This window comes from Chelonia mydas, chromosome 8 (assembly GCF_015237465.2).
Source record: "Chelonia mydas isolate rCheMyd1 chromosome 8, rCheMyd1.pri.v2, whole genome shotgun sequence".
NCBI classification, from domain to species: domain Eukaryota; kingdom Metazoa; phylum Chordata; order Testudines; family Cheloniidae; genus Chelonia; species Chelonia mydas.
Genome location: NC_057854.1, coordinates 69,108,004 through 69,135,526, shown reverse-complemented (window position 1 = coordinate 69,135,526; position 27,523 = coordinate 69,108,004). Strand labels below are relative to the sequence as shown.

Below are 27,523 nucleotides of genomic sequence, written 5' to 3'. Positions count from 1 at the left end.
CTATTTCTCGAATCTTCTCTATTAGCCTTCTTTCCCCATCAGAAGTATAAGATAATAACACCTCTGTTAGAGGGGAAAAAAGTGTGACACTATAGCAATAAACCAAAAAGAGATTGGATTATGTGCATGCATTGCCTCAGAGAAAAGCTCCCACTGGGAGGTCAGATAATCAGTAAATATAGCAGGATTAGATAGTTGAAAAAGTGTTCCTACACAGAGTGAGGAAAGTCAATATCCAGTATACTTAAGAATGATCTGAGATTACACAGCTGCTGCTGTCAGCCAAGTTAACTCGGAAGAACATGATGGGAATTTTTAAAACGAAAACAGCCAATATAGGAGATGGAGCTGTAGAGGAATCCTGCCATCGCTTCAATAACAAGTAAAAACTGAAATCATGTTGCTCATGAAGTTTAAGATAATTTATAAGAGGGCTTTGTGTATTTTATATATAATTATACATATAATTGTGCTTCTAGCTCTCATGTTTGGGAAGATAACTTTTCAGATGAGAACAATGTGCAAATCAATGCAGAATTGTTTTCTCGGGCTGCTTACAGCCCAAAGCAGCAACTCTAAGACAAGCATGAGTTGCTCCGTTTATCTATATGTGTTGTTCACTCTGAATACTAATGATATTTTAAATAGCAAATCTGTTACTTATTTTACTGCTTCACATTTTAACACAAGCACAACCCCAAACCACCTTCCATGTTTTCTCAGGTGCCAAAAGCCTTAACTGTCCCCAGGTAATAAAACCTTGAGCTCTGTTCTAACAACTTCTAAAATTAAGTTTTGTGTTGCCAATACAAAAATCTACAGCACAAAAACCTGAAAAATGTAGAGAAAGGTTAAAAAATTTATAACTCCATTTTAAAATTTCCCTGCATTTTACAGTAAAATCTGCAATTTCCCACATTGGAGTGCTGCAGAACAAGAGTTATGTCACAGCATGTAAGTCCAATTGAGTGAATAGTAACGCTCTGAGTAATAGGCTAATTTGAGACTGTTGTATTTACATTTGTTGAAATAAATGTTACTTTAGCACAATCTGTGACACACATGCAAAGCCCCCTTCCTATTCCAGGGAGAGGGCCCCTCCCCAGAGGGAGCTGCTGAATACAGGCTAGGCTGTTGCTCCCTTTGGGGCGGAGGGAGTAAGGGGAGAACCTTCGGCCCTAACTAAATCAGGGCATGAGTGAGATGTAGAGAGTGGAGGAGGGCAGAGCGAGTGGCTGGTGCTGGGACCCCAGCAGGCTAGGAGGTAGTGAATCCAGCGCTTTCACTTATCTTTCCAGACAACCCTCTGTCTTACTGCCAAGAGAAAGCTGACAGTCGGGGGCATCAGACTAGATTGGCACCTCCACAGGACTCATTGAATATGTGTGTTTTTTTTAAAACAGAAAAGGTTTTATAAATCAGACACTAAATATATAGATTTGTGACCCAAATCTAGCCATTGGTACCAAACTTAAGGTAAAGATAATAAAGTAACATATTTCTTTTTCTCAGGCCAAAATCTCAATCTGCCACAGCTCTAGGCTTTATTTGAACCTGAATACATCAAAGATGCTTTGGGCATTGCTAAGCAACACTACACTCAAGCATTTTTTTAAAATAAAGATGACCACCACTTTGGCCGTCACTGTTCTACTGTCCTTTAGAAGCTTCTGAAACAAGACATGTATGTGCTTTAAGTTTTCATATTTTCATTTTATAATCAATCTTGATGAAGTTAATTATTTCTCAAACACCACATTTACACTACTCCAGAACAATGTATTTCTCAAATAATACTATTATTCTGCAACAATAGATATTAAAGATATGAATCTTCAATTCAAATTTTGGCACAGGTTTCTCTTGTGCGACCTTGGACTAGTCATTTTTTAATCTCTATGCATAGGCACTGACTCCGTGGGTGCTCTGGGGCTGGCGCATCCACAGAAAATTAATAAATCTCCTCCTCCCCCTCCAGTGTCTCCCGCCAATCAGTTCCTCTCCCTCACCCCCCAGCACCTCCTGCCTACCCCCATCAGCTGTTTGGCGGCAGCGTGTGCGGGAGGGGGTTGGCCTGGCCGATGCATACCCCAGACGCCGGGGAGTGGAAGGGGTGGAGGTCCAGCTGCAGATGGGGCGGGACCAGCCAGTCCCTTCCGGCCGCTGGGATGCTGCTCTGCAGCATGGTGGGCTGACGTTGGTGGCTGTCTGAGAGAGCCTGCTCAGCCTGGCTGGGAAGACTGCTTCTGCTCCCTGCTCAGGCGCCAGGAACTGGGGGTGAGCGAGCCAGAGTCCCCCACCCCCTGGCATGTTTCCAGCTCGCTCAGCCATGGTCCCCAGCAGCTGAGCCCAGGCAGAGAGTGGAAGCCACCTCCCCAGCCAGGCTCTCCCAGACAGCTGCTAGGCTGCAGAGCAGCGACTGGGAGGGGCCGGCATTAGAAGCAGCTCCCTCCCACTCCCCGCCTGAGCTCCCTCCCGCCAGGAATGTGCCGGGGGCGGGGGGGCAGGTGCAGAGGGAGGACAGAGCACCCCCCCCCACCTTGCAGGTAACATGGGTTGGGGAGAGCACGGTGGCCCCAGGCTGAGTGCAGGGGAGGCCGGGGGGGGGGGGGGGAGAAGAGAGATGACATGTTCCTGGTCATGGGACCCCCATTTAGATCGTGCCCCCCCCCCCGGTATGGGGAGGCACCAGTTATTTATGACCACCCTCAGGAGAGGGGGTGGAACGGGGGTGAAAAGAGGCGGGGCAGGGCCTTGAGGGAAGGGGCAGGGCCTGGGATGGAGCAAGACTGTTGTGTATTTCTTAGTTTTTCTTAACGACACTACATCCTCTGTTAGATTTTTCCCATAATGATGCACATTTACAGTGGTCATCTTAAAATGTATTTTGTGTTGGAAAGGAAGTTAAGCTTGGGACAGGAGGGGAGGTAATGGGCAGAAGAGTCTATGCTCACCAAACCTCACTCCCCTTCAGAGCCTGGAAAGGAACCGAAGATTCCCGAGTTGTATGTACCATGCCTCTGCTGTCAGCAAATATCTGTGAAATCCAATGGCAAAGTGTCCTATTCCCACCTCCAATGCTAGCTTACATAGAGGGTGACAACCTACTACTGTTATCAGTTACTTCATTAGTTCAAGTGGCAGAGGGCTGTGAGGTCGATCTAAAGATTCCAATCCTGCTGATGACCCACGTAGGTGTCAATATAAATGCCACATTACGGAATCTGTTTTTTCAGTTTGCTTTTTTAAAAAGCCGAAGATATTACACTCACAGTCATTAAAAATATTCAGAGTCCAAAGTCAAGCACTCAAAAAATCAGGAAATGCCAGAATTAAGGATGCTTGTGCATATGCATTAAGATACCATCTTTAAATACATTATCACATACTTTTCCCCCCACATTCATCCTCCTTGGATAATCACAGGCTTAGCCTCCAACACTGACACCCCTTTCAACTCCCAGACCCCTTCCCCCGTGCCCCAAAAATAATCAAACCCAAAATCCAGGAGAGTTTTAACTCCAATAAAGGAAGAGTGCCAGAGATTCCATAGAGATGTCACAATTGCTACTGATTTTATGTGGAAGATAGTCAAACACTAAGGTGATGATGGGCGGCAACACAAAACCCTATGAAATTAGATAGATAAGATTTGGTAGATACTACAAATAGGTAAAAATAGAGATGGTTAGAAGCAGTAGACTACCTACAGTAATAAAAGATGCTATACTCACTCTTCCAAAAAGTGCTGCTGCGGTCCTATAATAGAGCCTGGCCGACATATTCTAATCCAAGCAATGACTTCAGCATGCGTGAACCTATAGTGTTTCATTATGTAACAGGCTAGCAATGTTCCTGTTCTCCCAAGACCAGCTACAAGAGACAAAAGTATCAAAATAAATATTCATATACAAATACACATGTACAACACGTAAGTATTTTGAAACCGAAGTGTTCCCCCCATACCACATCTCTATATTGCAATTTCATCCATGCCTCTGATGTTGGATTTATGATTTTTGCTTAATTTCTTATTCAATTTGCTATGTTTTAGAAACAAAGCTGGCCAGATACCTAAACAAGTATCAAATTGTTGGAAGTTTGTTTTAGTAGAAGTGTTTAAGAAAACATGGAAGAAAGGTGGAATTGTGGATTTCATTGTAATTTGCATCATTTCACCACTAAAACCCTTTAGATTGAAATTTATTTCAATAAAGAATTTTTTAAAGGAAGTTTTTAATTTTTATAACTGATTATAAAATCAAAAATGTATCTAATATCCTATAATAAATGTTAAAAAAGCAAAATGTGTTTCCTGATAAAGTAGAAAGAAAATTTTAAGACTGACCACTTTACAAGCTAGGGCTCAAATCCTGCAGACACTTAAGCATGGGTGTGAAAAGATATTCACATTTAAATGTTGGCGGGATTGGGACCCAAATTAAGTTTCTGGAATCACTATATTGTGTTATTAAATGAACACTCATTCAATTTAATTTTTTTAATTTTTTTTTTTTGCAGGTTGGCAAAACTAAAAAAATAAATACTAGTTAGTGTTTCGATAACTGTTTTAATCTAAACCGATTAAAGCAATGATCAAGTTGTTCTGCACAAGGGAAATTAAGAAACAGAAGCTAAGTTAACAGCAAGTTAGCAACAGAATAGGGATTTGCCCAATTCCAGTGCTGTGCTCTATCCACTAGACCACACTGTCTCCCCAATAAAATATTTAGAGTTTACAGTATGGTTAATTACCTGCAGATGTCCATTAGCTGCCTAACTATGGTTTCTGCACTAACAGTAACTGTTGAGATGAAAACCTTTTTACATTTCTATCTAGTATTTTTTTTCCATTTAATATAGAACCACCACCACTCTACATTTAATCAAGGAATACTAATCTTGCTGTCTGACTTCTCAGAATGCTAAAATAATTTAAGAAATGGGATGAATGGGGTCACAAGAACAAATAATGAGCCGATTCTATTTAGTACCGCACTAGCTCTGTAGAATGATTTGAAGTGAAAGACAATAGTGTTACATTAGAGACAGACATGCAGTTTGTGTTGGGAAGGCAGTTTATACATAGATTTCTCAAACTGTAACAACTCACATATTTGTCTGAAAAAGAAAACACTCTCTGATCTACAAAAATATTTTTTATTACATCACATTTGTTACTGAAGGTTTCAGCAGAAAAGCTATGTGAAAAAACTAAGGCTGTGGAAACACCTGCAATAGCAAACTTTCAGATTAAATGATTTTAACAACAGCTCCAGTAACAAGTGATTTCTAACCTAGAAGCTGTAAAAACATCCTTGGAAAAACAAGAGAGCAATACAACTACTATGCACTATATTAAGTACGAATGAACATTGAATTTGTATCTTATAAATTTAGTAGAGTCCAAGGAAGGAACAAAGGCCAAGTAGTTGATCTTCAGACAGTATGTTATTGACCTAAATGATAACTAGTTCAACAATATAAATGTACGACACTGAATTCAGAGCATTTAGAGTCATATACTTGTAACACAACTGTTAAGCGTATCATGTCCCTCTAGTAATTAATCCACATAAATTATAACAATCTACTATTATCATCAATAATTTAAGTTACGACTTTAGTTCAAGCCATACAGCTCTGTGTTATTGTTGTCAAAATGTCTGCTGACAACTACTGGTAGGGGATTCGCAAAAAGAAAAGGAGTACTTGTGGCACCTTAAAGACTAACCAATTTATCTGAGCATAGCTTACGCTCAAATAAATTGGTTAGTCTCTAAGGTGCCACAAGTACTCCTTTTCTTTTTGCGAATACAGACTAACACGGCTGTTACTCTGAAACCTGGTAGGGGATTGTTACACACCTGAACTTAGTTTTTTCTGAACATTTTGTAGGAAAATTTAGTGCTCATAGAAATGACAAATGTATACCACTGTTCTGAGCGAGGCGTAGTGCAAAGAAATATTTTGCTAACCTCTCTATATAACTCTGTTCATGCACTTCATTCTTGATCTTCAATGGCCCTGCTAGTCCTTCCTATATAATCTTGAAGAAAACTACCACTAACTGTGCTTGATGCATCAAGATATAAAGCTTTGTGACACCAGTATTACGAATGGGAGTTAATTTGCAACCACTTATTTTCATGTTATGAGAGATCAAGTTCTAGTGAACTGATCTACTGTGCAACCTATCCAGTTCTCCTTTGTCTAAAATTTTAATTGGAGACATAATCCATATTTGATTACTAAAAAAAAAAAAAAAGATACATTAAGTCCCTCAATGCTATAGCTAACAAAAAGCGTCATGCCAGGCAGAGTATAAAGATTTTATTACGTGCTACCCAGTATTAAGTTATGGCGCAATGTACTTGATGTTTTACTCTTCCTCAGGCTACAACAGTAACTGCAAAATTGTATTTTACAATTAAAAAAAAGTCATGTTCTTTAGACAAAATTCATAGTAGCAGTTCAGAAGCATGAAGACGACTGTGTGCCTCTTAACATCTACTAGCCCACTTTCTATAAACGCTAAAGAGAGATCTTCAGCAAAATAAACAAAACAAAACAAACAGCAGCATCATTATATGGAATAAAAAAAGAAACCCTGAATAGCAAATAATGTAATGTATAGCTCTCATGCTGGAGTAGAAGAATTTACTGTGAACTCTTTGTAGAATGAAAATAACCTGCACAGGATCAAAAACTCTTAAGCAAAATTATTTTCAGAACTGGCAAATGCTTTTTCTTATTTTGAACTAAAAACTCCTGAGTACACTGTGTTAGGTTTTTACATACCTTTACAGTGTACAGCTATAGCACCTTCAGCATTCTCGCAGATGTTCAAGAACCGTCGCACTATATGGTCACTTGGTGTGCTTCCATCTATGAAGAACAGGTCATAATGCTCAAAGCCAGCATCTGTAAACCGTTTTGCCTCATAGATTTTTTTGTTTAGTCTTATGATTGATGTGACATTATGCTTCCTGAAATAGGGAAAGTAGGCTTCAGGTGCGTGAAGAGGATAACCTAAAAGAAACAAAAAAAGATTACACATTTGTAAATCACTGAAACCTACCTGACACACACACAAATCCAAACCTCCATTAAAAAACCAAAACAAATGAACACATTTTTGAATGAAAAACTTTTTACTAATGCTGTAAACAATCACATTTGACATTTTAATAAAGGTAAATATATCTATGAGAAAAAATATGCTAAGATGTGTTAAAAATTAACAAAAAGCTTTAGTCTGAGGTTTATAAAGCTATTATTCTTACAAATAAAGGTATCAGAAGACATTAAAGCATAATGTCTCTTGGGTACTGTACAATGTCCTGTGTGTTATAAGTTAGGTTTACAATTAATACATTAGACACCCACTCACACTCTAAAGCTATTCTTATAATGAAGGATTGTCTGCTTTAAAGTGGGGCATGTATATGAATGTAGGATTCCATAATGGTGCAGATGTGTATTTGTTATGGAGCCACAGGCCAAGAGCCTTAGAACAAGTGGACACCTTCTGCAACTAAGAAGCTACAGTACAATATGTAAAGAATATGCTCGCAATGCTACTACTATGCTAGTGCATTAGGTTTATCACAAGACGCGTTAATTTTAAATTGGTATTCTGTTTCTTTTTTATTTTTAACCTTTATTTCTGTGGGTAGTAGACCTAGCCAAACTGAACTTCCCATTGTTTATTGTTGGTTAAGAGAGGGTAACTCATGTGGAGAAAATAGCTGCTTTTGTTAAAAAAAGGCCAGATCTTTTTTTCTTGATTTGGGTTATTAACCTGAATTTCTTCCTAGCAGTAAGTCTGGCTGTGCCAAGTGGAGATAGGATTAGTCAGAATTTCTCCTATGAAAAATTTTATTCATGACTATATGGGCATATAGAGGAATGGAGAAAATAAACTTATACAAACATTTAAAACTAAATACTCCTAGCAACTAAGTGAAATCCTGGTCCCATTGGAGTCAAAGCCAAAACTCCCATTGACTTCAGAAGGGACAAGATTTCACCATTTATGTAATAAGTCTCCACTGCCTTACGGCTAATTTTATAGCAGTAACTTACCATAATATTAATGTTAGGATTGTTAAGAAACAGTTAATTAAATTTAAATCCTGCAAATAAAAACGTATATGTTACAGGAAGCTTTTTCTTTGAACCTGAAAGCTGGAGTCTCCATTCTGAAGTGAGTATGTGAATGCTATAGCAATATGTAAAGCAACAGAAGATGATTAAAACCACTTTTATGGGAATGTTCGATTTTCCACAGCCCATAAAATCTTCTGCCGGACCAACCTCATCAGTTGGGATTAGAATTTATTTTCATCAGATCAGGTCCTATTAAGATTAAGAAAGGATGAATCAATCTTTGGAACAGAAAAGAATCTGGTGCCCTTATCCAATTAGACTTGGTATGTCAGAGAGATCTTATTAATGGACCACCTGAATCAACAATCTTCTCAAGAGATTCTAGAATGAGGAAAACTGAACCGCTTTTCCTAAAGCTCATTTTGAGAGGGTCCTGGAGAGACTGGGCTATTGGTTGGCTATCTGAAAGGCAAATGGCTCAAATCAAGCATTCTTCCACATCTTCATTAGCGAATAAGCAACTCAGGTCATCTTCATTAAAATGTGCAGAGTGGGAGGAAAGTTTCCCTCCATCAGCTGAGGTCTGAGAAAAATGTTATGCCAATGGGTATCTTTAAAAGAAGAGACAGGTTTGCTGTTTTATGTTTGCTTATTTTAGAAAAGTGTTAATTGCCCTAGGACTGCAAACCCAGAAAAGGAGAAGAAAAAAAAAGAAAAAAGAGTCCTGTCCTTTGTGCTTAAGAGTGTTGCTTTGGCAGTCAGGTGGGAGATGAGCTGATCCTTCTCAAATTCAAACAAGCAATTTAAAGTTGCCGACTATCTGCAGCTTGAGGATTGGAGGGGCTCTGATCAGTAAGAAAGGAAGCCTTAGATGACACAGAGGATGAACAGTGTGGGGAGCAAAGCAGACAAAGGTCATTGATGGTAGGGTACTCCATGGAACACAGTGGGCATCAAAACTTAGTCACTGTGGCATTTTGGAGGGATCTCACACAGCACACATTTATTCCCCTGCTGCCATTTATCCCACCCAGTGGAGTTAAACCAGTTGTAGCACTGGTGGGAAGGCTGTTGATAGGCTGAATGGAAGTACTGTGACTTGGGAGTGGGTTCTATTCACTATGAACCTTAGAATCTTCTGCTGATCTGGACAGGTCACTGTATGAAAGTAAGCCCCCTTTAAGTTGAGGGCAGCATACCAGTCCCCTTGTTCTAGGGAAGGAATAATAGAAGTTAGGATAGCCATGTGGAACTTTATTTTCTTCAGGTATTTATTTAACTCTCTCAGATCTAAAATAGACCTGAAATCATCTTTTGCTTTGGGAATAAGGAAATAGCAAGAACAAAAACCCTTCTCCCTGAGAAACAGAGGAACTTCCTCTATGGCTACTGCTAGGAGAGATTGAACCTCCTGCTGAAGAATGGTCTTGTGAGAGTGTCCCTGAAGAGCATGGAGGAAGTGGTATAGAGGATTGGGAAAACATATGGGAAGGAACAGATGGGCCTGTATGAACTAGTATATTGCCCTTGACAAACTGTCAAAATTGTGATTTTAGAATGGACAGCTAGATAAGAGGAATCTGCTGCCGCAAGGAGGAGTGAGGAGGTGATTGTTTCCAATAATTTCTGCCCCTTTTTCTCAGCAGGTCTTGCGGCGGAGGCAAAAAGCTTCCTCTTTGTCGCTGGTGTGTAGATTCCAAGCGACTTCAGAGCTGCCCTGGAACCTTTTATACTACGTCACCTATTGTCCATCTTTTCTGAAAAGGACCTCTAAAGGGCAGATCTTGAATGGTCTGTTATACTTCATGAGAAGACCAGAAGACTGCAGCCATATGCATATGCAGTTCGATTCACAGATATGGCAGACACCATGAATCAAACTGCTGAGTCCGCTGAATCCCAGTGATCCTGGCCATCAGCTTGCCCTCCTCCACCATCACTCCTGCCTGGAATCTTCCATTAGCCTGTCTTTAAACTTCATGATGTTTTCCCAGAGGGTAGTCATGACAACTCAGAGGAGTCTGCTGGTTAGCAACTGTAAGTTGCACCCCTCCTGTTGAATAAAATTTATGGCCAAACAAGTCCAGTCTCTTCGATGCCTTCCCTTTGGTGTGAACACTTGATGCCCCTATCCTTCCTGCTCGTTAGCTACTGCCACCACCAAAGACCCTGGGGCTGGGTGAGAGTAGTTCCCTTAAAAGGGACATCTCTGCCTGCTTCACTGTAGGAAGAAGGAAAGGAAAGGAAGAAGGGGTCTACCAATTGCTTTATTAATTGGGAGTGCAACTCAGGAGGCTGCCATCGAAGCTAATTTATCCACTAGTTTGTGGCATTTCTCGCGGACCTCTTCCCCTGAATGTCTAATACCAAAGCCACCCTTTTAAGCAGTTCTTGGTGAACCCTGCAATCCTCCAGTGGTGGAGGATCACTCACCATCTCTATAACCTCATTTGATGATAAGGAAGATGATGCACCAGGATGCTGAGGCAACGTCTGGTCGGTCTCCTGTAGTGGAAAAGCTGTCTGAGCAATTTCCAGATGCTTGGTACCACATGTCAAGAGAACATTCCCCGAGGTGCTGACTACCCCTCAGAAATCAACTCAGGTGGGTGAAGGGAGGTCCTAGTAGGGGGAGGGACACCTGATGGTGTCCAGAAAGTTCTATAACATGGTGTCTGGGCCCATACTAGCATAGGCCACTGTCTCTGAGGTGTGCCACTGCTGGAATTGCTGTGAGACCCATGAACTCCAAAGCTCTGATGGAGGGTATGCATCCTGTTTTGCATGGGACACAAAAAGACCCCACTTTCGAGTATGAAGAAAATGACTCCAAGTCCTTTGATAACAGTGAAGCAGAACCCATGTGGATAGGAGATAGATAAGCTGAGCTAGAGAATGGCAGTACTGGGGATATTAATGGTTGTTTGCCCCTGGATTGTACTGCCTCTTAGGTCATCAGCCTGGCACCCGACTTACAGGATTTAAACCACAGAGTGCGAGGCATGGCTCTGGTACCAGTACTGAGATTCAAATCTGGCCCAAAAAGGACCTAAAACTGAAGCCTATCACCAGCACTAACTATACTCTATACCTAACTGACTGCTAAGAGAACAAATAAATTATATACAAAAAATGAGGGAAAAGCTTATGACAGCAAGACCAGAAGTGCTCCAACAACCATCACTGTGGTAAGAAGGAACTGAAGGGCGGTTGGCTGCAACTCCATATTCTTATACCTGCATGCAATGTGTGCGATGGTGGAGAGCGCTTGTGCTATCCCAATGGATACTGATGAGGGATAAAGTTCCCCAACAACTGCACATGAGGTGCGTACATACCTACAGTAGAACAGACATGTGCAATCACTCGAAGAACTCACCCACTTTGCAATGAGAATGCAGATTAAATCACTCAAGCAATTACAGTCCTTCATTGCCTTGCCACAATGCCCTCTGTATGCCCAGAAGACAGACAAGTTCTCCTACAATTCACTGGGAAAGAGTTAAAGAACGGCTCAGCTTACTCCAACACAAAGAATCATGAGATATGCGCCCAAAAGTCCTGGTGACACACAGGTGGCTGCAGCACCAGCAAGGATACAGTAACTTGTGGATGGCTTTGCAACTCTAAAGTATTCAGACTTCATATGATGGTCCAACCTTTTCAGTACTGTGGGCCGCATTCGTAGCTGTGTAGCACCTCTGCAGGCAATGTACATTAACAAAATAGTGTCTTCCATGAGGCGTGACCTTGCACGCACCATATGTGTGAGGTCATGCTGTGCGGAGGTTGCCAATTTTGTAGAGAAAAATGGTGCAGGGCTGGACACTTTTCGGGGCCAGACACAATCGTCCTGAGGGATGCATCCTGCCCACTGGCTGCCAGTTGGACCACCCCTCATCCCTCCACTCCAGTAGTTAGTTGAATACGTGCTTTAAAGGAGCAACTTATAAATCACATCTGTTAAAGTGTTTTGCCTACTGCAGGTAATGCTTGTAACTGAAAAGTAAAAAAAAAAAAAAAAAAAGTTTTTTCTCAGTTCATGTACTCAATATATTTGACAGTACTTTGCGGTTTCCGTTTCCCTGTATGGCTAGTCAGTTTCCATTTTAATTTGTATGCGTATTTATATTAAATACAGCAGCTGGAAAGAGACCACTAAAAATTAGAAAGCGTGACTTTAAAACCACAAAGATTGGCAGGGAATCTGCAGGGTAAGGTGTAGCAAAACAACTGCCTGTAACCAATTTTTTTTTAGGTTTCAGATAACAGGTAACAGCAGCCGTGTTAGTCTGTATTCGCAAAAAGAAAAGGAATACTTGTGGCACCTTAGAGACTAACACATTTGCTTGAGCATAAGCTTTCGTGAGCTACAGCTCACTTCATCGGATGCAATTTTTGCAAATTTTTTTAAAAACTAACTTGATTTCTAGTTGACTCTTCCCCTTTAAGTAGTATGAATACAAATCCGTTCCCTTTTCAATCAGGTTTCACTTCCTTGCTCTCTCTAAATGTTATAAAACCTACTAGTTTCTCCATCATCTACAGAATTTTCAATAGACAACACCTGAATTTCTAACGTAATAACAAGCATTTTTAAACCCTTCAGGGCTTTTTTTATACGATATAAAGAATCTGGACTTGCACGCTTTTTTCTTCATTTCCCCCCTTTGTCGTTCACCTTTAATTCTGCATAGAAGTGAGTTCAGTTGTCAGTTTCAGGAAGAAAAGTAGGGAGCCACCTCAAATTTCGGAGTCACTTACTGAGTGAATTTCACAGATCTCTTCTGATTGTCACTGAATGAAATTCAGTCCTATGATGTGAAAACTCGATACAAAATTCTATCCAAACTGACCAAAAAACCCAAAAACCCATCAACCTACCAATCCACCAACTAGAATTAATGTAACTTTTTTTTTTAAAACATACCCTAACCCTTAACTACTGTCTTCACAAATACGCCAGAGATTGGAAATAAAGACTAATCATATTAAGGAATAGCAGGGTTATAAAAAAAATACAATGTTTTGACGTATGATTGACAAGAAAAACATACCATTTTCAATTTTGGTTTTTGGATGAGGTCCACTAAATGCTAAAAATTTTCCTGGAACAATCCAGTTGAAGTCACCATTTTCTACCCGCTAGTGAACATTTTAGGAGAGAAGAAAGGAAAAACATTTTAAAATTCACACACAACTGTTAAAAATCTATTTCTGAATAATACTTTTTAAAAAAATAACTGTATCCTCTCTATAGAAATCATATGAGCAAAGCATTTCAGATGTAACTATTTGGCTCAGAAAATGGGAGAAACCAGCCATATATGAAGCTTCTTGCCAGAAATGTACACGATAGTAAAGGTAATCTTAGAAAAGCCTGCTTTGGAGAGATCTTCAAATAGGCAAACCTTTCTACACCTGACCTAAGACATTTCTGCTTAAAGGCTCAGGCTTTCCAATGCAGCTCTACTTATGAAATACAACAGATGCTGGCAAACACCAATTTTATTTTATGCATTATCAAAGGCTATGGAAATCTGCCACATCATTAACAATGGCAAAAAAGGAATTAATAGTAAACAAATTAAGACAAATTAGCTCTCAAAATAATAATTTCCTTTTTTCCTTTTGAAAGTTGTAATCCATGTACTGGCATAGCTCTGATGGGTCAGCAAACAAACCCAACTATAAATCAATAAGAGGATATTAAAGTTTGAAAGAGGGTTTTCTTTAAAAGAAACTAAAAGAGTGCATGTTCCTCTAACATGAGAAACAAAAGTGTTTTGTTTATTTTTAAACTCAGGCTTCACAACTAATCTGTAAACCTGGAATTCTTCCATTGTTCACTCAGCCGGTCAAATCTGAAAGCATCTCTGAGATACATAACCCAAGGCTTCTCTAATCTCTAAGGTTTCTTAAAAAAAATTACAGATGGGTTCATTCCCAGTTTGACAGTGTAGTTGCTCTACACATGACATTTTTTGCAATGACACACTGTTTTCATGTTGTATGAAGATTTTTGTATAATTTATGAGTAGATGATATATTCAGTAGACCAGCTCGCCACCCCACATAAAATCTTGCCAAGTAAAAAGTTCTGATTCTGTCCATCACTGTAGGTAATTTGTAAACTATTTGCCTGGCTACTCCATTACAATTGACTCCATGGTCCTCCCACAAGTAAAACTCATGCTGAAGTAAATAGGAGCGTAAGGACCGGTGGCCTGACTCCTTACTTGGCAAACAGCAGAAACAAACAAATTTATACCAATGGCTGTAACCTCAGTAGACTGAGCAGAATTTTATATAAGAACATTTTTCACTTGATCACTCGATGTTGTCAGCTGTATTCATGAATACTGAATTCTTTGTACTTAAAAAGGGACATCATCCACACCTCAATTTTTAACCTACCTGAAGAAATATACAGCTGACAGATAACTGGAGATAGCTGATAAGAACTTAAGATACCATTATAAATTCAGTATTTTCTGTCTAGTTTAATGAAAAGGGAACAATCTATAAGCCTGGACCTGTGTAAGACAATGAAGGAGAATTGGTTTCTACATCCATTATTCTTGCATATCTGTCCGTTTAAAATTACTCTTAAAACAACTCCCACATCTACACTACAAGTCATCACATGTATTTTTTTGGCACCATCACAAATAAGTGTTTACATTTAGCTTCACATACCGGGAGCATCTGGACTGAATAAATACACACAGCAGGTTAGTTTGTGTGCATGCTCAGAGTTTAAACTGGAGAAGTGCAAGTATAAAGGTAAGTGGCATTTGGTTATGAGAAAGTTGGGGAGAACTGGATAAAGGAGAACACAGACACTTTTTAAATGGGCAAACCTGAAAGAATGCAAGAAGAGGAAATTGAAGAGGCTCCCAGATTCTCATTTCTTTAAGTAGGTCAAAATTAATCCAAGGCAGCAGTGTTCCTTTAAACAACATATTCCACATTCTCATTCTTCAAAAGTGAATAATCTCAAATGTAAACATTTAACAAATAATGGAACACTTTGTACACAGATCACTAGTTTATACTATTATGTACACACCCTACTAAAGAAACTTGAACGGGCACATACATATTCCAAAGAATCTTCTTTTTTCAATCAACTATCTTTTGTTTTTAGAACAAGCATTTTACTATAGTATACAAAGAGTAAACAGAATAAAGATTACTTGTTCAACATAAAATATAGTAACTATAATAAAAAACGCTAAGCAATGCAACAAAGACTGCTGTTGTGGAGAACAAAATTGGTTTACCAGTCTATACACAATTGCACACTACTATACTTAGAAAAACCTCTTTCAAAGATTTTTAAAATTGTGGGAAAAGCTAGACGGCAGGAGACATGGGAGAACTCAATTTGGTGAATGCTGAATGTTCAATACTGAGTTCAAGGTTTGGCTGTCATTTCACTCCCTGCAAACTAAAATCTCAACTAACTTCTCAATAGCCATTCTTCTTGCCCATTTCCTACTGCCTCTTGTACTTCAGAGGGATCTTAACTCATATCCTAGAATCACAGGACTGGAAGGGACTTCGAGAGGTCATCTAGTCCAGTCCCCTAGCAGGACTAAGTATTATCTAGACCAGAGGCGGGCAAACTATGGCCCGCGGGACCGTCCTGCCTGGCCCCTGAGCTCCCAGCCAGGGAGGCTAGCCCTGGCCACTCCCCCGCTGTCCCCCCTCCCCTGCAGCCACGCCGGCCCACCTCCCAGGCTTTCCAAGAAGCCTGTCCTGCCACTCTGAGTAGCATGGTAAGGGGGCGGGGAGAGGTGGTCAGGAGGCCCCGGGGGGCAGGGGGCGGTTGGATGGAGCAGAGGTTCGGGGGGGGGGGGGGGGGCGAGGGGGGGAAGCGTGGTCAGGAGACAAGGAGCGGGGGGGGGGGGGTGTTGGAAAGGGAGTTGGGTCTGGGGGGGGTCACTTAGGGATGGGGGTCCCGGGAGGGGGTGGTCAGGGGACAAGGAGTGCGGGGGGTTTGGATGGGTTGGGGCTCCCGTGGGGCCTGTCAGGGGGCAGGGGTGTGGATAGGGGTCGGGGCAGTCAGGGGACAGGGAGCAGGGGGGGTTAGATAGGGGGTGGGGTCCTGGCGGGGTGATTAGTGGCGGGAAGTCCCAGGAGGGGGTGGTCAGGAGACAAGGAGCAGGGGGGGTTAGATGGGTCGGGGGTTCTGAGGGTGGCAGTCAGGGGGCAGGAAGTGGAAGGGGGCGGAAGCCAGGCTGTTTGCGGAGGCACAGCGTTCCCTACCCCGCCTCCATACTGTGCGCAACCCCGATGTGGCCCTCGGGCCAAAACATTTGCCCATCCCTGATCTAGACCATCCCTGAAAGTTGTTTGTCTAACCTGCTGTTAAAAATCAAGGACAGAGATTCCACAACTTCCTTAGGCAATTTATTCCAGTGCTTAACCACCTTGACAGTTAGGAAGTTTTTCCTAATGTCCAGCCTAAACTTCCCTTGCTACAATTTAAGCCCATTGCTTCTTGTCCTATCCTCAGAGGTTAAGAAGAACAATTCTCCTCCCTCCTTCTTGTAACAACCTTTTATGTACTTTAAAACTCTTATGTCCCCCCTCAGTCTTCTCTTTTCCAGACTAAACAAACCCAATTTTTTCAATCTTCCCTCATAGGTCATGTTTCTAGATCTTTAATCATTTTTGTTGCTCTCCTCTGGTCTTTCTCCAGTTTATCCACATCTTTCCTGAAATGTGGTGCCCCAAACTGGACAAAACACTCAAGTTGAAGCCTAATCAGCGCAGAGTAGAGCGGAAGAATTACTTCTTGTGTCTTGCTTGCAACACTCCTGTTAATACATCCCAGAATGATGTTCACTTTTTTGCAACAGTGTTACACTGTTGACTCACATTTAGCTTGTCATCCACTATGACCCCCAGATCCCTTTCCGCAGTACTCCTTCCTAAGCAGTCATTTCCCATTTTGTACGTGTGCAACTGATTGTTCCTTCCGAAATGGAGTACTCTGCATTTGTCCTTATTGAATTTCATCCTGTTTACTTCAGACCATTTCGTCCAGATCATTTTGAATTATAATTTTATCCTCCAAAGCATTTGCAACCCCTCCCAGCTTGTTATTGTCCGCAAACTTTATAAGTGCACTCTCTATGCCATTATCTAAATAACTGATTAAGATATTGAACAGAACCGGATCCAGAGCTGATCCCTGCGGGACCCCACTCATTATGCCCTTCCAGCATGACTGTGAACCACCGATAACTACTCTCTGGGAATTGTTTTCCAACCTGTTATTCACCCACCTTATAGTAGTTCTATCTAGGCTGCATTTCCCTAGTTTATGAGAAGGTCATGCGAGACAGTATCAAAAGCTTTACTAAAGTCAAGATATACCACGTCTACCACTTACCCTTAACCACAAGGCTTATTACCCTGTCAAAGAAAGCTATCAGGTTCGTTTGACACGATTTGTTCTTGACATATCCATGCTGAATGTTACTTATCACCTTATTATCTGCTAGATATTTTCAAATAGATTGCTTTATTATTTGCTGCATTATCTTTCCGGGTACAGAAGATAAGCTAAGCTGACTGGTCTGTAATTCTCCAGGTTGTCCTTATTTCACTTTTTATAGATAATTTTCCAAGATAATTGCTAATGACTCAGATATCTCTTCAGTAAGCTCCTTGAGTATTCTAGGATGCATTTCATCAGGCCCTGGTGACTTGAAGACATCTAACTTGTATAAGTAATTTTTAACTGTTCTTTCCCTATTTTAGCTTCTGATCCTACCTCATTTTCACTGGCATTCACTATGTTAGACGTCCAACCACCACCAACCTTCTTGGTGAAAACCAAAACCAAAACGTCATGAAGCACCTCTGCCATTTCCACATTTTCCGATATTGTCGTCCCCCCCGCATTGAGTAACAGGCCTACCCTGTCTTTGGTCTTCCTCTTGCTTCTAATGTAGTTGTAGATTATGTCTCTAGCTAGTTTGACCTCATTTTGTGCCATGGCCTTTCTAATTTTTTCCCTACATACTTGTGTTATTTGTTATATTCATCCTTTGTAATTTGACATAGAGTCCTACAAAACATGGAAACTTTTTTGAGTTTAGATCATTGTAGCTCTCCTGGTTAAGCCAGGGTGGTCTCTTGCCATACTTCCTATCTGTCTTATGCAGTGGGATAGTTTGCTCTTGCGCCGTTAATAATGTCTCTGAAAAACTGCCAACCGTCATCTTATCTCAAATAAATTAAACAGATTTTTAATGGAGTCACAAAGACCTGTTTAAGTTAAGCACGTCTACAGATCTTTAGACTTATTTTGTTTAAGCATGCTAAACTACACTTAAAAAGGGACACCAATGCCTCTGTGCTAGCTACATAAATGATTTTTGAAAATACAGAGTTTTCTAGAAATACATACAGTAATACATCAAAGCATTGGATACATTTTTTAATAAGCAATCTCCAGAAGATATTTTGGTATGTATTCAATTTAATATTGAATATACCACTGGTACATATACTACAGTTTTAACTTACATTGGTCAGCATATCATGATAGACATACAAAAATAAAATCCAAGGTCCAACACTACAATGGATTGCTATTTATGCACATTCTAATTCATAGCATATGCCACTGCACATGCAAGTCTAACATACTTTGAGCAAAGCTAGAATTAAGAATATTAAGATATACAAACCTCATAGTGTTCATACTCATCCACGTCAAATGTCTTAAAATCAAAAAATCCATGCTGAAAAGCCTAAAAAAAAATAATAATAAAAAAATTTCTTACATAGGAGATTGATCATCATAATGTATCGTCAGGTCTTCGTATTTTGTAGCATATTTGAGAATCAACAAAATAAAGCTGAGTTTAAAATTTTTAAAAATCCAAAAGTTTATACTAAGACCATTGAAGCTTGCACATTTGAGCAAATCAGAAAACTTGGAACTTTAAGTAACATTAAGGTACCACCTGCCATCTTAATTCTACCCCCTTACACATATAATTATGGTACAGTCTTTTTTTTTTTTTTTTTTTTTTTTTAAAACTTTTTACTAAGGCAAAGTTACAATAAAATATTAACACACTACATCGTACTTTACTTATTCAGGATTAGGTTAATATTCAAAGAAGCTGACTATATATTCTGGTTTGCTGTCTGGGGAGTCCTCCTTCCTCGAGGTAGCCTTTAATTACATTAACGGCCACTACTTTTCCTAATAATAAAATTGACTATTTTTAACTACTTACTTATTACTTTATATAGTGTATTGTGTAAGCTGCACAATGAATGAGAAAAGGACTAGCCAAATTGCTGCATAAAGTGAATGGTACAACAAAAACTAAGCAAGTTATTAAAATTGCATTACCATTTTTCTTTTTCAAGAGTTTTGGAAAGGCTGGAAAGCTATATCAAATCATAAAAGTCACTATGCCAAGAATTTTATTTAGTACAGGTCATAAATATAATACTGGATTAAACATTGTTAATTTTCTCACCATCGTTCGCAAATACTGTGTTAAACATAGTATTTTTGAAATGCCAGTTAGATTAAATAATTTAAATTAAATCTTAGTCTATTTTCTCAATAAGTAAGGAAACTGACCTAAATTATTCCTTTGTACCAATTTTTAATTTGAGCAAACAAATTGTTACAGAAACATTTCTACACAGATGAGGTTTGGTGTACATACAAGTTCCTACACATCAGCTGATCTTCAGAAGTCTGTAAAACTCAGGTGGTGGCCAACTAGCAAATTAGTAGTTTAATACTTTCTCCTACTCTCAGCATTTAAAGGAAGTCCCCACTCTTCCAAGTTTTGTGGCAGGGTATGACTCTTTCCCAGGAAATTAAAAAAAGACAAAACAAAAAAAACCCCACCCACCAGATTTCTAGGTAATTTTTTTTTTAAAAAAAAAGAATTATTGCATTTTAGAGTAAGGAGAAGTGATATTACCTTTTTTATTCCCTGTAAGCAATCCAGGATTGTGAGATTGTATGTGCAGTTCCCAAATGAGGCATCCCTAAAAATTTAATACAAATTAACTTTAACATGTACCGGACAAAAGTCTGTCAAGAAAAGGCATAATCACAGCGGCATTATTACATTCATTTATTTCATAGTTATTCAATTCTCATGTGAAAGCTCAATCTAGTTGGCAGAAAACATCACTTACAAATATGAATATGCCAAATATCTTTCCCCCACACTCATTAACTCAATTTCTAGTAACTAATGTTTAAATTATCTTTAAAAAAATAAATCAAAATTCTTTCATCTCAGCAGTAATACATTTTCAGGAAGCACACAGTACTGCTTTGTGATAGATTAATTCTCTTCGTTACACATGCAGCATTGCTTAGCAACCTCTTCAAAAAAAAAAAGTCTTTACCACAGCACGTGCAAGAACAGTAGCAGTCTAGCAAGAGACAACAACAGACAAATACATAACAAAAATCAGAAGCAAGTCTTAATTTCTGTTTTTAATCAACCCAGATACCCTAAGGAAGAGGGATGAAGATGACCACCAATTGGCATTTTTTCTGAAAACTATTTCACTTAAATGTGTCACTACAGATATGATTAACAATTATCCTAACACACAAAGTAACTGAAAATTACACTGACATCCTTAACAACTTTACCAGTATGGCAAAAATGTAGCTCCCCTTAGTGACATGAAATTATATTAAACATCAAGCCAGATATTTAAAAAAAATAACCCCCCAAAACCACAAACACAAAAAGAGTATCATTCAAAAGTTACACTGAACACACTCGTAAAAACTGCCAAGCAGAAGTGAAAATATGATTTTTTTAAACTGTTCAACAGTTTCATGGAACATACACTTCATAAATGGTTTACTATATTAATATTTTGAGACAACTTACTTTTCCATAATGAACTCATAAATAGGAAGAAATAAAAGGCTTTTCAAAATGATGCCGTAGTCTACCAAACATTTTTTTCCACAGACATACTGCCAAAACATTAATACAACATGTTCTAACTTGGGAATTTTCACACTATTCATCCTGTAGAACTGAGAGACCATTATAAAAGTGTAGACATATAGTACATGATTTTTGCATTATGAGCACATAAATGCATACCTAATTTGCATATGCAATGGTCAATTTGATGATGTATTGATTTTTATCTTAATTGACAGTAATACATGAAGGCAGGGGTAAGGAGGGAATTTGGTCCACTGCTTATTTTACTAAATTAATGTTTCTGTCTAGCTGTTATCTGCAATTTTGTAATGCTGCTTGACTTAGAGCACCTGGGGCAACCAACTATCAGAAAAAAAAATAGGAACTACAAATAACCTTACTACATTCAGAGCTAAACCCATCTCTTTCCCACAGTAGTATCCTCATTGTCCAGCCACAGTAAAGAAAGACAGGAGGCACTGCATGTGATTTAACTCGGTGGCAACTTTATTCCCTTAAAATATCTATTGTACAGTGCAGGTCATCACCACTTCCTTAATCATTTCCACATAATCCTCAATCAAGTCCAGCTACTGCATTGCTGGGACCCTCATAAGGGGGCTAGAAAAAGAGGGGGGCTGGCTCCTCCTTGTACCAGACTTAGGACCCCCTGAACTCCGCTTCCCCATCTCCCTTAGGGATGTTTTCCTTTAAATCCTTTTCCAATCTATTTTATCCAATTACCATGTGCCTTCCATAATGACACTACACTCTAAACCCCCTTCCCCTACCCCAAACCTGAAGTGGGGAAAGTGAAAAACTCACCCCTTGGCCAATTTGGCAGTGGGGGGAATTTTTTTCCTTCAGTCCCTGAGGAAAAAGGGGTGACTAGTATAATGCCCACGGTGGGTCACGAATGAACCCAGGGTTTTTTTTTTCAGATTTCATGGGTGGGCGCTGTGGGTGCTGCCAGCCTGATCCAAGTAAAAGACAGCTTCTCTGAGATTGCCCAAAGTATAAATGACCCGACTTCCAGTCAGCTGGAAGGACAGTGGACCTTCCCCACCCCACAATGACCACCTGGGTCAGCCGTTTCCTGCTCCTTCTGGGTAAACTTTCTCCCTTCCTCCCCCACTGGTACCAGTTGCACAGGGTGCCCTTGAAGGGGTAACAACCCCTTTTCTTCCAACCTGCCAAACAAGGATCCCACTGCATACAGCTTTGGTAAGCACATTCTCCTAGGCTCATTCTCAAAAGGGTCTGTAAAGGAAGTAACCATTTGCCTCAGCCATACTTGCACCAGGTCAATATAATTGATCGATATAAAAATGTCTCAAATCAGAACATCCATAGTTAGGTAAGATGAAAAATTTAGAAGAGACACTCTGATACTTCAGGACAGCATTCACTTCCTGACATTAGATGATCTGCCCTATAAACAGGTTGTTCCCTAACTGTTCACTGAAGAGGTCTTTTATACCCTTTTCTGACTCATAGAATCATAGGGCTGGAAGGGACCTTGAGAGGTCATCTAGTCCAGTCCCCTGCACTCATGGGAGGACTAAGTATTATCTGGACAGAGCAAGACGGGTACCCAGAAGACACCTACTACAGGACAGGCCCAACAAGAAAAACAACAGAACACCACTGGCCATCACATACAGCCCCCAGCTAAAACCTCGCCAGTGCATCATCAACCATCTACAACCTATCCTGGAAAACAATCCCCCACTCTCACAGGCCTTGGGAGGCAGGCCAGTCCTCATTTACAGACAGCCCCCCAACCTGAAGCAAATACTCACCAGCATCTATACACCACACCACAGAAACACTAACCCAGGGTACAGATGTGGGGACCTGCATGAAAGACCCCCTAAGCTTATTCTTACCAGCTTAAGTTAAAAACTTACTCAAGGTACAAACTTTGCCTTGTCCTTGAACCATATGCTGCCACCACCAAGTGTTTTAAACAAAGAACAGGGAAAGAGCCCACTTGGAGATGTCTTCCCCCAAAATATTCCCCCCACCCAAGCCCTACATCCCCTTTTCTGGGGAAGGCTTGATAAGAATCCTCACCAGTTTGTATAGGTGAACACAGACCCAAACGCTTGGATCTTAAAAACAATGAAAAACCAATCAGGTTCTTAAAAGAAGAATTTTAATTAAAGAAAAGGTAAAAGAATCACCTCTGTAAAATCAGGATGGTAAATACCTTACAGGGTAATCAGGTTCAGAACATAGAGAATCCCTCTAGGCAAAACCGTAAGTTACAAAAAGACACAAAAAAACAGGAATACATTCCATCCAGCACAGCGTATTTTACCAGCCATTAAACAAAAGGAAATCTAACGCATTTCTAGCTAGATTACTTACTAACTTTACAGGAGTTGGAAGGCTGCATTCCTGATCTGTTCCCGGCAAGAGCATTACACAGACAGCCTAACCCTTTGTTCCCCCCCACCCCCAGATTTGAAAGTATCTGGTCGTCTCATTGGTCATTTTGGGTCAGGTGCAGCTAGGTTACCTCAGCTTCTTAACCCTTTACAGGTGAAAGGATTTTGCCTCTGGCCAGGAGGGATTTTATAGCACTGTATACAGAAAGGTGGTTACCCTTCCCTTTATATTTATGACAGCCCCTCTGCCATGTACATTGGCCAAAATGGACAGTCTCTATGTAAAAGGATAAATGGACACAAATGTGAAATCAGGAATGGTAACATACAAAAACCAGTAGGAGAACACTTCAATCTCCCTGGACATTCTACAACAGATTTAAAAGTAGCCATACTTCAACTAAAGAAACTTCAGAAATAGACTTCAAAGAGAAACCGCTGAGGTACAATTCATTTGCAAACTTACCATCAATTTGGGCTTGAATGGGGACTGGGAGTGGCTGGCTCACTACAAAAGCAATTTTCCCTCTCTTGGTATTCCCTCTCATTAATTATTGGGAGTGGACAACATCCACCCTGACTAAATTGGCTTTCAACATTGGTTCTCCACTTGTAAGGTAAATACCAATATATATTCATGCCTGTATCTGTAATTTTCACTCCCTGCGTCTGAAGAAGTGGGTTTTTTACCTATGAAAGCTTATGCCCAAATAAATCGGTTAGTCTTTAAGGTGCCACTGGACTCCTCATTGCTTTTGTGGATACAGACTAACATGGCTACCCCTCTGATATTTGCAATTGTCCTTATTGAATTTCATCCTATTTACTTCAGACCATTTCTCCAGTTTGTCTACATCATTTTGAATTATAATACTATCCTCCAAAGCACTTGTAACCCCACCCAGCTTGGTATCTATTGCCTGCACATTTTATAAGTGTACTCTCTATGGCATTATCTAAATCACTGATGAAGATATTGAACAGAACTGATCCCTGTGAGCCCCAACTCATTATGCCCTTCCAGCATAGGGTGACCAGAGGGCAAGTGTGAAAAATCGGGACGGGGTGAGCGGTCATAGGTGCCTATATATAAAAAAAAAGCCCACAAAATCGGGACTGTCCCTATAAAATCAGGACATCTGGTCACCCTATTCCAGCATGACTGTGAACCACTGGTAACTACTCTCTGGGAACAGTTTTCCAACCAGTTATGCACCCACCTTATAGTAGCGCCATCTAGGTTGCATTTCTCTAGTTTGTGTACTCGTCTCTGCTTGAGACAGAATAACTGACTAGAAAGACCTTTGGTCTGTCTTATCTGGTAAGGCAATTCCTTTGGTCCTAATTAAGCCGGATTGTCAGAAAATACAGAACAAAAACATTTAAAGCAAGCCTTGACTGCACATCGCAATACAGCTTCCCTTTTTAGCTAGCTACTATTTTCTATGTACACATTTTCATATGTTTTAAGAGAAGACTATGTAGTCTCACCAGAAGAAAATATATTTAGTTGCAATTATAATGGCATGTGTTGTATTCGGGGAAAAGTTTATTGAAGAGAAGTAAAAATGAGAGACTGCTTTGTGATGCATTACAAATGAGTTAAAACATAAAAAGTAACTTCATATTTATCACTAGATTATAAAAAGCATGTTTATTTGAAATAAGTTTTAGCACGGAAAAAACTGAATTTGAATAATTTCATTGTTACATTAAAATATTTAATTATAACAAATTCATTTAAAAACTTTAAACTTTCAAGTTTTCTCGATAAAAATCAAAATATCCTCTTGATAAGCTTCAAAATACATAGAAAATAATAAACTTTATTACGGAAAAGGAGATGCAATTTTGATGGGGCTAAAATGCATAAAAAAGGAGTTCGGAGAAGATAAACACAGGTGTATTTTAGTATTAGGTCTGTTGAGAGACAGAATGAATAGGAACATACATATGGATATATCAAGAAAAAAATCCCTGAACAGAACAACAGTAACAGAAAATTTATTATACGTGGAGAAGGTAATTAAGTGGCAAAGCTAGGAGAAAAGGACATGAAGTGTTTCTGTAAAGTGTTTACAGAAATATGTAATGAGTGGTGGTGATTAGACTCGTTTTGTATGAGTTATTATACTACAAATTGTGCACAAGACTTATTTTTTTACTTTTATTCCAAAACATTCCATTACAAATAGCATATAATTCTGGCTATATTAATATGTACGCAATAACCAACTACTCCTCCAGCTGATAAGCCCTCAGATACTGTGGCAGAGGCACTGAATTAAGAATCCATTTTGCATCAAGGAAGTGTCATGACAGCTGATTTAGCTAACTGCAGAAACCCAAATAATTTGCCTGTTACATTTTAATGCCTAGATGAATACAAAATTTTGCTTTATCTCATTACTTATGTCAGTTCACATAAAAGTCAACAGCTCTTGTATATTTGTAGATGAAATGCATGTAGTAATGAAATGTGGCAACTGTGTAAGTTACTTTTCTTCATTTCATTTTACAAAACCTATTATCCTATCACCATAAGGTAAAACATATTTTCAAACAATAGTTGCATGAGGGTAGATTTTCATTAACTACAACTAGAGCACCACACTCAATCTAAAGATTCAATTCCTAAAGTCATAGAAAGTGTTCAATGGAATAAAATGTTTAATTACTCACAGCATTTCTTTACCCTGACAATGAAATGGTAAGAGAACAGGAGAAAGCTAGGATCAAAGATCAAAATGGAGAGAGCAAAACTAATAGCCACCATGCATCTCATACCTGTGACAGGGGAAGAACACCAAGCAATCAGGTCAGAAAACAGGAACTGGAATGTTTCCTGTTTTTCCATACACATGATAAGGGGAGATATAAATTATCTGCTTTCTTAACAACCCAGACAAGCAGAGGCAGATGTGAAAAGTATCAACTCTGGAGAGCTACCTGCTCTTTGGGTAGATTAAAAAAACAAACAAAACAAAACAGGAAGCTACCACCCTATTAACTAAATAACCACACATTGTCAATTATTCCTATTAATTGCTATTAGAAGATGCATTTTAATATAAATAATGAGGAGTATAGCTCTGTACAGGGATAACTGCTGTGTCTGTTTCAATTTTTATAGAAATAAAAAACTATCCATTTGGAACTTGGAAAACTTATTTTAAACCTATTTAAACATAATACAATTTATTTAGACAAATTGACAAATGAAAGGAATGGCCTGATGGTCTAAATCACAGGATGAAACTAACCAGCTTCCCTGGAACATGAATTTCAGATCCCAACGGGGTCAACCCATCCCTCTCCTTTTGAGACAATTTACATAAGCTGAGTACCAAGCAACTCTGTGGGGATCTTCCAGATGTAATCTTAAAGACAGAGATCATGAATGCTCTCATGGACTTTAAAGATTCTGAGGCAGTTTTCATGAAAAATGAAACTGGACAGTGCAACTTGAATACTGTATTTCTATCTAAAAATGTTCTATTGTTACAAGTAACAAGATGACTAGTGGAAAGATTACAGGAAAAGATATTTTCTCTGTTGTTTCAGTTAGTTTACCTTGTATAATTTGACCGCATTTCTGTGTATCCGTATTGCTATATGGGTCAGAAACCTGGACCTTCTTACAGGCAAATTTGGAGTGACTTGAGGCATTCCATATGCACTGTCAGCACCAAATCCTGAGCATAAAGTCAACTGACTTTGTGTGAAGTTTCATAATCTCACAAAGATTTCAGTCACTCGTATTCAAAAGCAGCACTGTATGCTCTTTGGTCATATTGCCTAGAAGAACAAAAACACCTCTGCACACAGTGCTCTGAAGCGCTCCATTGTTACATGAAGTGCATGCCCTGTGACCCTAGCTGGCATTGCCTATGGGACCACCCCACAGATTTCTGGATGCACATGACTGAGCCAGATCTGGGAACTTCACTGCATGAGACCTGGTGCAATGCCCTCAAGTCTGGTCACTCTGGCTGGTGCAGTGGTCCTTAGTAGACTGTGCATGTTTGTTGATTTCTGTGTAGTCCGTTTTACTGTTTT

The 27,523-nt window shown here is 39.5% G+C and overlaps 1 protein-coding gene across 4 annotated transcripts in view; it reads right to left on the bottom strand.

Annotated features, from left to right (window-relative positions):
• The window catches only part of CDC14A (cell division cycle 14A), a 113,074-nt gene that overhangs the window by 31,379 nt on the left and 54,172 nt on the right, over positions 1 to 27,523 (bottom strand). For 3 of the 4 annotated variants that reach the window (XM_007062612.4, XM_043520729.1, XM_043520728.1), the window contains exons 6-10: positions 20,091 to 20,157; positions 18,825 to 18,887; positions 13,170 to 13,257; positions 6,802 to 7,032; positions 3,735 to 3,873 (exon numbers count right to left, since the gene is read on the bottom strand). In XM_007062612.4, coding sequence (XP_007062674.1) covers positions 3,735 to 3,873; positions 6,802 to 7,032; positions 13,170 to 13,257; positions 18,825 to 18,887; positions 20,091 to 20,157 — 588 coding nt within the window. Of the gene's footprint in view, positions 1 to 3,734; positions 3,874 to 6,801; positions 7,033 to 11,491; positions 12,001 to 13,169; positions 13,258 to 18,824; positions 18,888 to 20,090; positions 20,158 to 27,523 lie in introns of those variants that run through there. The other variant, XM_043520730.1, reaches the window with a different exon arrangement.